The following is a 10,477-nucleotide window of genomic DNA, read 5'->3' on the forward strand; positions in this document are numbered from 1 at the left end:
TTGTCTTGCTCTATGCATAAGAACTGATGCGGGGGCAGAGGGAGAATGTAGGGCTATCTGTCCGTCAATTAAGCTCAACAGAAGTTTGGTGATGCAGGACAACGACCCAAAACACAGACGTAAATCAACAACAGAATGGGCTTCAGAAGAAATACGCCGTCTGGAGATGGCCCAGTCAGAGTCCTGACCCAACCCGATTGATGCTGCCGATTGAGATGCTCCGGTTCACACCAAGAGATCCCAAGAATATTGCTGAACTGAAAAGTTGTTGCACAGCATACCTAATTGTCGCATTGGTTCTGATCTGCAACAAGACAGACAAAACATTTTGCGTGAGTTTGAAATCGTTTATTGCTGTGCCCAAAGGAACAAGGGTTCAAACAGGATATTAAAATCCCAAGGGCTTTCCACTTCTTTTCTCACTAATGCACCTAGCGGAATCATGTTTACACGGATAGCGGTGTGGCGTTATCATAAAGTAAAAAAGACATGAAAAAACGAAATATCTATTAAAAAAATTTTCCTGTTATCTGGCCTGTGTGTATTAGTCTTCGTTTAGAGCAGGATTGCTGGTTGTTTGTCTATTGTGTGTACCTGTGTAGTTTAGAGAAAGGATCAGATTCACCATTTTATGACCAAAAAATTAAGCCCTAGAAGAAATCAAAGTGAAGGGTTCACATACTTTTCTTGCCACTGCATTAGGATTTAAATTGATAGTCCTGACCGAACTGATATCATTATGTTTGAGGTAAACTCGTTTGGTTGATTGATAAACTACTGTGGTTCAATTGACAGGCCACTTGTCGACACTCCTCCTGGTCCCCTCCGTGTCCCCGTTCCTGGTTCACACAGGGGAGGGCCCCAGCCTGAGTCACAGTGGCAAGTGGTGATTGTTGTTACACAGCTAGAGAAAGAGGAAAGAGAAAGAGAAAAGAGAAGAGGAGAGAAAAGAGGAGAGAGAGGAAAGAAAGGAGAGAGAGAGAGAAGAGGAGAGAGAGACGAGAGAAGAGTGAGAAAGTGAGAGGAGAAAGAGAGGAGAGCAAGAGGAGAGGAGAAGTGAGGAGAGAAGAGGAGTGAGAGATGAGAGGAGGAGAGAGGAGAGACGAGAGAGAGAGAGAGAAGAGGAGAGAGGAGAGAGAGAGAGAGAGAAGAGGGAGAGAGAGAGAGAGAGAGAGAGAGGATGAGAGAGAGAGAGGAGAGAGAGGAGAGAGAGAGAGAGAAGAGAGAGAGACGAGAGAGAGAAAGAGGAGGGGAGGAGCGAGAGGAAGGTAGGAAGGAGGGGAGAAGAGAGAGGAGGAAAGGAGAGGAAGGCAGCAGGATGGAGAGAGAGAGGAGAGGTAGGAGGGAGGAGGAGGAGGAAGGAGGAAGAGGAAGGAGGAGAGGGAGGAGCGAGGAGGAGGAGGAGGAGGAGGGAGGAAGGAGAGAGTACAGTAGTGGTTGTTGTTCAGAGAGAGGAGAAGAAGAAACCACAACACGGTTTCAACTCTGACAACCTGTCAATATTCCTCCTACTCTATATAATGTGTTATAACAGCTTTATTAAACCCCTGAGTCCATAACCTCAGACCCAACACCTTCCCTTATTCTGCAGTAGCCCATACGCCTACCTACCCCTCCCACATCACTCCCATACCCTTCCCCTATCACACACCCAGCCCCTCCCATACCCCATGGCCGTGGCACTTGGCATTGCACTCATCCGCCCTCAGGAAAGACGCGTTGCGGCACTCTCCTCCGAAACAGATCTGTTACAGAGAGAGAGAGAAGGAGAGAGAGAGAGGAGAGAGGAGAAGGATGAGAGAGATAGAGAGAGAGGAGAGGGATGAGAGAGAGAGAATGAGAGAAGGAGAGAGGAGAGGGATGAGAGAGAGAGAGAGAGATAGAGAGAGAGAGAGAGAGAGGAGAGAGAGAGAGAGGAGAGGGATGAGAGAGAGAGATAATCATTATCATAAGTAGATAGTCCAGTCCATCCTGCCACAACAGAGAGCTCTTAGAGGACTAAAATACAGACACACTGACAGAACATCTGCAGGAGGAGACAAACACAGGAAAAGAATACATCTCCCCTGCAGCACAGAGCCCAGAGACACACACACACCCCACACCCGTCCCTTCTCCACTCCCCTCCTCACCGAGTCCTCGCCACACTTGGTCCCAGTCATGACCAGTCCTGGGTCCAGTGTGTCCCCCTGTTCCTCGCCCCCCTGGCCTGGTCGGTAAACGTGTGTCCCCCTACAGAGGACCTTCCCGTTACCCACCCGGACCGTGGTGTCGATGGGAACAGCGTTAGTCTCCAGGGGCTTGGAGGCTGAACTCACACACTGGATCTTACCACATCTAGCATCCCTGAAACAGCAGAAAGGTCATATGGATTCGTATATGTAGAGATGGAAGATAAATAAAAGGATAAATGGAAGTTGAAGGATCACATGTATTTGGTGCCAACGTTTGGTAAATGTGTCTCCTCACCTGTCTCTGCATCCTCTGTATTTACCCAGCAGGTCTTTGCCACAGTTCCCAAAGGTGTCCCCTGCCTCGTTCACCTTCCTAAAGCACAGGTCTGGAGCAGCACGGCCGTCTAGAGAGGATAAAACACACAGTGTTATGTCACTTCCTGCTAGCAGCAAGCATGTTCCGCCTCGTTCACCTTTCCTTAAGCACAGCGTTTGGAGCAGCAAGGCCGTTCTAGAGCGGAAAAACACAACGTTGGTTATGTTCATCCTGCTCAGTCAGACAGATGTTCCTGCCTCGTTCACTTCCTATAAGCACAGGTCATGGAGCAGCACGGCCGTCTAGAGAGGATAAAACACACAGTGTTATGTCACTTCCTGCTAGCAGACAGATGTTCCTGCCTCGTTCACCTTCCTAAAGACAGGTCTGGAGCAGCACGGCCGTCTAGAGAGGGATAAAACACACAGTGTTATTGTTACTTCCTGCTAGCAGACAGATGTTCCTGTGCCTCGTTCACCTTCCTAAGCACAGGTCTGGAGCAGCACGGCCGTCTAGAGAGGACTAAACACACATGTTATGTCACTTCCTGCTAGCAGACAGTTCCTGTGTCAGATAAGCCGTGTCCTGTGAGATCACTGGTTTTAAAGCAGAAACAACACCAACAGAGAGCCCAGTAACAACCTTTCCTTTCTCCTTCGAACCAATCTGAGGACCCAATAGTGGGAGCAATTATTTGGGAAAATGATTTCAATTGAGGGGAGCGTTAAATTGAAAAGTGCTGTTAAAACCAATTCTTTACTTATAACAGGATGCAATAACACTGTCTACTATCTCCGCCCTAGAGGATTGACAAGTATAACCCGCCCCCAGAGTGATTGACACTGCTGCTCCAGGGTGAGACACATGCGGTGTAGCAGTAGGCCTGCCCCCGGCACAGGAAGTACATCACCAAGGTATAAGTTAGAAGGCACAGACTCGCCTTCCCATCACAGTACTCAGGTAGGTCACATGACCCGGATGGAGTACGACACAACACACCTGGAGTCTTCAACTAGAGAGAGAGAGAGAGAGAGAGAGAGAGAAAGATAGACAGAGCGAGAGACAGAGAGAGAGAGAGAGACAGAGAGAGAGGACAGAGAGAGACGAGAGAGACAGAAAGACAGAGACAGAGAGAGAGAGAGAGAGAGACAGAGAAGAGACAGAGACAGAGACAGAGAAGAGACAGAGACAGAGACAGAGACAGAGAGAGACAGAGACAGAGACAGAGACAGAGACAGAGACAGAGAAGAGAAGAGAGAGCAGAGAGAAACAGAGAGAGAGAGAGAGACAGAGAGAGAGATTGGAGGAAGAGAGAGAGACATTAGAGGAAAAGACAGAGAGACAGAGACAGAGACAGAGAGAGAGACAGAGAGAGACAGAGAGAGACAGAGAGAAACAGAGAGCGAGAGAGAGACAGAGAGAGAGATTGGAGGAAGAGAGAAAGAGAGAGAGATTGGAGGAAGAGAGAGAGACATTAGAGGAAAAGAGAGGAGAGAGAGAGAGAGAGAGATAGACAGAGCGAGAGACAAGAGAGAGAGAGAGACAGAGAGAGGGAGAGAGAGAGAGAGAGAGAGACAGAGAGAGAGAGAGAGAGAGACAGAGGAGGAATTGGAGGAAGAGAGAGGACATTGGAGGAAAAGAGAGGGAGAGAGATTGAAGGAAGAGACAGAGAGAGATCAATTACAAATCTTAGAATCAGCTATTAAAGAGTATCAGAACCCATTGGATTCTCCAATTACATTAAATGAACTACAGGACAAAATACAATATCCTCCAACCCAAAAAAGCCCGTGGTGCTGCACCTAGATCTTCTGCACAGATTCTGCCAGACCTGGGCCCTGACAGTAAATCTCAGTAAGACCAAAATAATGGTGTTCCAAAAAAGGTCCAGTCGCCAGGGCCACAAATACATATTCCATCTAGACACTTTTGCCCTAGAGCACACAAAGAACTATACATACCTCGGCATCAGCGCCACAGGTAACTTCCACAAAGCTGTGAACGATCTGAGAGACAAGGCAACTTCTTGGCCTTCTATGCCATCAAAAGCAGCATAAAATTCGACATAACAATTAGGATCTGGCAAAAAATACTTGAATCAATTATAGAACATATTTCCCTTTATGGTTGTGAGGTCTGAGGTCAACCAAGAATTCGCAACATGGGAAAAACACAAAATTTTGACTCTGCATGCAGAATTCTCCAAAATATCCTCAGTGTACAACGTAAAACACCAAATAATGCATGCAGAGCAGAATTAGGCCAATATACGCTATTGATTAAAATCCATAAAAGAGCCGTTGAATTCTACAACCACCTAAAAGGAAGCGATTCTCAAACCTTCCATAACAAAGCCATCACCTACAGAGAGATGACCCTGGAGAAGAGTCCCCTAAGCAAGCTGGTCCTGGGGCTCTGTTCACAAACACAAACAGACCCCAGCTGAACATTTTATGCTGGAAAACACTTGGTTTGTTATTTCTGATTAAAACAAAACCGCTATTCATTAAATATGAATACCGAACTTGTTTATGTGTGGATTCCGCGATGCGTTTAGCTTTTAACAGCTGAGGACTGCTATTTCTTGTCCCGGAATCCCGCTTAACAGACAGGTTGAAGCCTGCTTGACAGAGAAGCTAAGCTGCTAGCCATCAAGCTAACGAAGTTGGTACCAGTTCTCTTTGTCTGGAGAAATAAATGAACTGTTCTAACACTGTAGGAGATGTATCTACTACGCTTTGTTTCGGGATAAACTGGATCATTTGGAGTTCCAATGCGACAATTGTTTACTTGCCGAGGACTATAGGCTTCCTTGATCACGCAGGTCGCCAGCCTACATAAGAATTCTATACGCCGATGGCTGGATGGCGTTCGTGCTTGTTGGATGCATCTCCGCCTTGTCGTTTGTCCGACTGGCCGGTGTTGCCCGGAGATCCCCCATCTGATAGTGGAGTCGAAGGAGCACAGCAAGAGGAGCATGGCAATCAACGATGGTGGCATGTCTCGAGTTGTGGAAGCCGAAGACAGAGGCCTCCCGCAAAACAGTCATCACTCCCAACGAGAGGTCCGGAGCGGATACAAACAATGAAACGTTTTGCCGTCCTGAAGCCTGATCTTCCTGCACCTTTATCACTGGGGGTTGCCTGTGTCTGTAGCTGCAGTGCCTACTACTACGATTTCGAGGTCGAAGTCGGCAACCTTCCATCTGTCGGAGGCCTGCACCAGGCGTCGGGAGCAATGGGCTCACGTTATCCTGCCTCTCGTCCGTCCATAAAAGGTTCTCCGAATCCTGTGAAGCGCGGGAGTGAGTGGACAGATTTCCTTGACCGTCTCGCCAGTCTTGATTTTAGGCAGCTCCATGGTAAGAAATGTGACCATTCCTGGTGCAAAAACTATGTCATATCCCGGAGCTCGAGGAAATGACATTAAAGCTGCACTAAGCTGCTCCTGAATGTACTATATCTGGACATAGAAATCGATTCTATCGTAGTCCATGTGGGTTTTAATGACATTATGAAGGGCAGCTCTGAACAGTTGAAACTGGATTTTAAAGAGCTGACTCTTACAAAAGACCCATCATATCTGGCCCTGTGGCCTCTCTGAATCGTGGCAGTGAATGCTTAAGCAGGATTCTTTCTCTTCACAACTGGCTACGTGATTATTGCACCTCAATGGGTGTAGTTTTTGTTAACAATTTTGATACCTTTTGGAAACAAAACATGTTTTATAAGGAGGATGGGATCCACCCAAATCATTTGGGTTCCTGGATCCTTTCACAGCATTATAAGGCTGCGTTGAGACAATGACWTATCAATGACCCAAGCCCAGCTCAGTTATTCCCTACGATTGTGATGTAGAGTTTTCATAATGCTTCAGCAAATGTACATTATCCCAGGAGCGTTAGTAGACACAATGTAAGTAACCTCATTTATGTCCCTCTAACTACCCTGAATGCCTCTGCTGATCCTACAGCTATTGTACGCAGTAATCATGTGCCTATGAACCAGAGTTATACTGTTAGCACTGAGGCGGTGTGCCCTAGGAGGAAGTCCACTGTGTGCAGCTCATCCTGCACTAATATAAATAACATGAGCATATCTACTTCTGCTAAGCTTCTCAGTAAACCAATAAAAAACAGAAGAAAAGTGCCAAAAATAGCCCACGTTAAAGTAGGTAGCTGAAGAAACAAGGTTCAAGAAATCAAGAAATTACTAGTAACAGATAACTTTCATATTCTTATTTCATATCTCTGAAACTCACTTAGATAATACCTTTGATGATACAGTGGTAGCAATACACGGTTATAACATTTACAGAAAATACAGAAATGCCAATGGTGGAGGTGTTTCTGTTTATATTCAGAACCACATTCCTGTAAAGCTTAGAGAGGATCTCATATTAAATACTGTTGAAGTAATATGGCTACAGGTTCATCTGCCTCACCTAAAGCCCATTCTGGTGGGAAGCTACTATAGACCACCAAGTGCTAACAGTCAGTATCTGAATAATGTGTGAAATGCTTGATAATGTATGTTATATCAACAGAGAGGTATATTTTCTGGGTGATTTAAATATTGACTGGCTTTCATCAAGCTGCCCACTCAAGAAAAAGCTTGCTTCAGGTTATCAGTCAACATACCAGGGTAGTTACAAACAGCACAGGAATGAAATCAACAACATGTATTGATCACTTATTTACTAATGCCACATACATTTTCTTGAAAGCAGTATCCAGATCCATCGGATGTAGTGATCACAATAGTAGCCATATCTAGGAAACCCAAAGTTCCAAAGGCTGGGCTTAATATAGCATATAAAAGGTCACACAATAAGTTTTGTAGCGATTCCTACGTTGTTGATGTAAAGAATATTTGTTGGTCCGTGGTGTGTAATGAGGAGCAACCAGACGCTACACTTGACACATTTATGAAATTGCTTATCACAGTTACTAATAAGCATGCACCCATTAAGAAAATGACTGTAAAAACTGTTAACTTCTTACAGCTAGGGGACAGAATTTTTATGTTTGGACAAGCTTTTATTTAGAAAAATGAGCGAGATTTTTCAAAACGCGTCAGGTGTCCTTTGATTAGTTCCTGCGATGTAGCTCGACATTTTCTTTCTCTGTAGTATTGAATAGGTTACCGTCTGGTTGAAATATTATCGATTATGTATGTTAAAAACAACCTGAGGATTGATTATAAAAAACGTTTGACATGTTTCTACGAACATTACGGATACTTTTTGGAATGACTGCAACACTAAACAAAGAGTTGCAGTTAGTTTCAGAATGGGTGGCAAGGAATAAGTTAGTACTAAATATTTCTAAAACTAAAAGCATTGTATTTGGGACAAATCATTCAGTTAACCCTAAACCTCAACTAAATATCGTAATAAATAATGTGGAAATTGAGCAAGTTGATGTGACTAATGTGCTTGGAGTAACCCTAGATTGTAAACTGTCATGGTCAAAACATATTGATGCAACAGTGGCTAAGATGGGGAGAAGTATGTCAAGGCAGCAGCTAATGGGGTTCCATAATAAATACAAATACAACTACAGAGACCCAGGACAGCAACACAATTAGACACAACCAAATCATGAGAAAACAAAAATATAATTACTTGACACATTGGAAAGAATTAACAAAAAAACTGAGCAAACTAAAATGCTAATTGACCCAAAATCAAGGAAAGCTTTGACTACGTACAGAGCATTGACTATGTACAGAGCACAGCCTTGCTATTGAGAGAGCCATAGGCTGACCTGGCTCTCTCACACTGCAGACCTGGCTCTCTCACACTGCCCACAAAATGAGGTGGAAACTGAGCTGCACTTCCTAACCTCCTGCCGAATGCATGACCATATTAGAGACACATATTTCCCTCAGATTAACTCCCATATCTACTGAGTGAAATACCACAGTGTGCCGTCACACCAGCAAGATTTGTGACCTGCTGCCACAAGAAAATGGCAACCAGTGAAGAACAAACACCAATGTAAATACAACCCATATTTATTTATTTTCCTTTATTAAAGTAGTTGAACTATTTGCACATCGTTACAACACTGTATGTAGACATAATAGGACACTTAAAATGTCTTTATTCTTTTGAGACTTGTGTAATATTTAATATAAATTTTGTATTGTTTAATTTACTTCTGTTTACTATCTATTTCACTTGCTTTGGCAATGTAAACATATGTTTCCCATGCCAATAAAGTCCTTTGAATTGAATTGAGTAGGGGAGAGAGAGCGAGAGGACGACCAGAAAGAGAGATAGAAGGACAGCGTGGACTATTAAACGCACAACACAATCTGGACTCTTCAATGAGAGAGAGAAGAGAGAGAGAGAGAGAGAAGAGAGAGAGAGAGAGAGAGAGAGAGAGAGAGAGAGAGAAGAGAGAGAGAGAAGAGAGGAGAGAGAGAGAGAGAGAGAGAGACAGACAGAGAGACAGAGAAACACAGAGACAGAGAAAGGAGAGAGAGACAGACAGAGACAGAGAGAGAGAGAGAAGACGTCAGACAGAGAGAGAGAGGACAGTGTACAGTACCTTACAGTTGTGTGACAGCAGACTCCGTGGGAAACTCTGTCCAGCTTCAGAGTACAGTTGTTGGCATTACAGCAGGACTGGAACACTCCTGCAGAGAGAGGATGTATAATCAGCACACACACACACACACACACCACACACACACACACACACAACACACACACACACACACACACACACACACACACCACACACACACACACACACAACACACCAACACACACACACACACACACACACCACACACACACACACCTCCCCTCCCCCTCACCTCCTCATCTCACAGTCGACACTCCTCTCCATCCTCCAGGTACCCGTTCCCACAGCGCTGCCCCCCGTGCATGGCTCTGGTGTTGGGGAGGTTGAACAGACATTTCCCCCCTCCAGAGCTCAGATACCTGCTCAGTTCCCGCTGGTTACAGCCATTAAACACACGCGGGAACGGGTGGCTGCGACACACACAACAGGGGTGTATTCAACGATGCCAACGGTACAGATAGAACATGAATAGACTACGTGATTCCTTCTACTCTACATGTCAGAGAAGAAAGTATGTTCTACGTAATATATTTCTATACAGACATTCATATTCCACAACATTTTGCTCAGCTGAACATGTCCCAGGACTGTCTTTTACAAAGCAGGATCAATCATTATATCATTAGTTATTTAACCTTTATTCATACAGGTTTATTGTCATTGAGATAAAATATTTTTAATAGAAAAATTGATTTTCAACATAGATAGATTCTCTCACCCAGTGGCAGCAGCCATGATGCAGCCTCCATCATCAGCCTTGGCCTGGCAGCACCCAGGGCTGTCGTGGCTCATGCCAAAGTTATGCCCCATCTCGTGGGCCACGGTCGCTGCCACTCCCACAGCACTGTCAGAGTGGTCCTGCAGGGGGGTAGAGGTCAGGGGGTAGAGGTCAATGGTTAGAGGTGGATTCCCATATTGAAAGTCAAAGGGACATACATCTCATGTTAGCTTGGTTCTAGATCTATGTGTGCTATTACAAATACATCACAACGTTATTACAACTTTAGAGAAATCTTTAGTGGGCTGGTATTGGCTATGGTCAAATCTCAAACGACAGAGTTCTGTTGTAGTCTTACTGAGTTGACTCCCCCTGACTGGTACTCTGAGCACATGGCTCTGAGAGGGGCCAGCRCAATGGTGGTGCCCTGAAACGCCACGCCCCTGGGGAAACAAAATAACACAGCTTTGTAGTTCCACTGGTCTTAATGGAAGGAAGAGATGGATGAAGGAAAGAGATGGATTAAGGAAAGAGATGGATTAAGGAAAGAGATGGATTAAGGAAAGAGATGGATTAAGGATGGATGGATCAAAGGAGAGTGCAGTAAGCAGTGTGTGTAACACTAATGTTATGAGCTGAGCATTGTTGTTGAGGAGTGTGTGTGTGTGTGTGTG

The 10,477-nt window shown here is 44.9% G+C and overlaps 2 protein-coding genes across 2 annotated transcripts in view; both read right to left on the reverse strand.

Moving 5' to 3' along the window:
- Positions 1-628, reverse strand: part of LOC112073475 (tyrosine-protein phosphatase non-receptor type 23-like) — a 6,830-nt gene extending 6,202 nt beyond the window's left edge. The window contains exon 1 of the mRNA XM_024140761.1: positions 595-628. Within this exon, the coding sequence (XP_023996529.1) occupies positions 595-628 (34 nt within the window). The remainder of the gene's footprint in view (positions 1-594) is intronic.
- Positions 629-774: 146 nt separating this feature from the next.
- The window catches only part of LOC112073473 (disintegrin and metalloproteinase domain-containing protein 19-like), a 15,263-nt gene continuing 5,560 nt past the window's right edge, over positions 775-10,477 (reverse strand). The window contains 14 exon segments of the mRNA XM_070440157.1: positions 775-882; positions 884-904; positions 1,668-1,745; positions 2,133-2,346; positions 2,470-2,578; positions 3,133-3,137; positions 3,316-3,358; positions 3,361-3,502; positions 9,047-9,058; positions 9,061-9,122; positions 9,125-9,134; positions 9,318-9,495; positions 9,804-9,943; positions 10,162-10,281. Coding sequence (XP_070296258.1) covers positions 775-882; positions 884-904; positions 1,668-1,745; positions 2,133-2,346; positions 2,470-2,578; positions 3,133-3,137; positions 3,316-3,358; positions 3,361-3,502; positions 9,047-9,058; positions 9,061-9,122; positions 9,125-9,134; positions 9,318-9,495; positions 9,804-9,943; positions 10,162-10,281 — 1,242 coding nt within the window.

Source organism: Salvelinus sp. IW2-2015, unplaced genomic scaffold, assembly GCF_002910315.2.
Source record: "Salvelinus sp. IW2-2015 unplaced genomic scaffold, ASM291031v2 Un_scaffold2273, whole genome shotgun sequence".
Lineage (NCBI taxonomy): Eukaryota > Metazoa > Chordata > Actinopteri > Salmoniformes > Salmonidae > Salvelinus > Salvelinus sp. IW2-2015.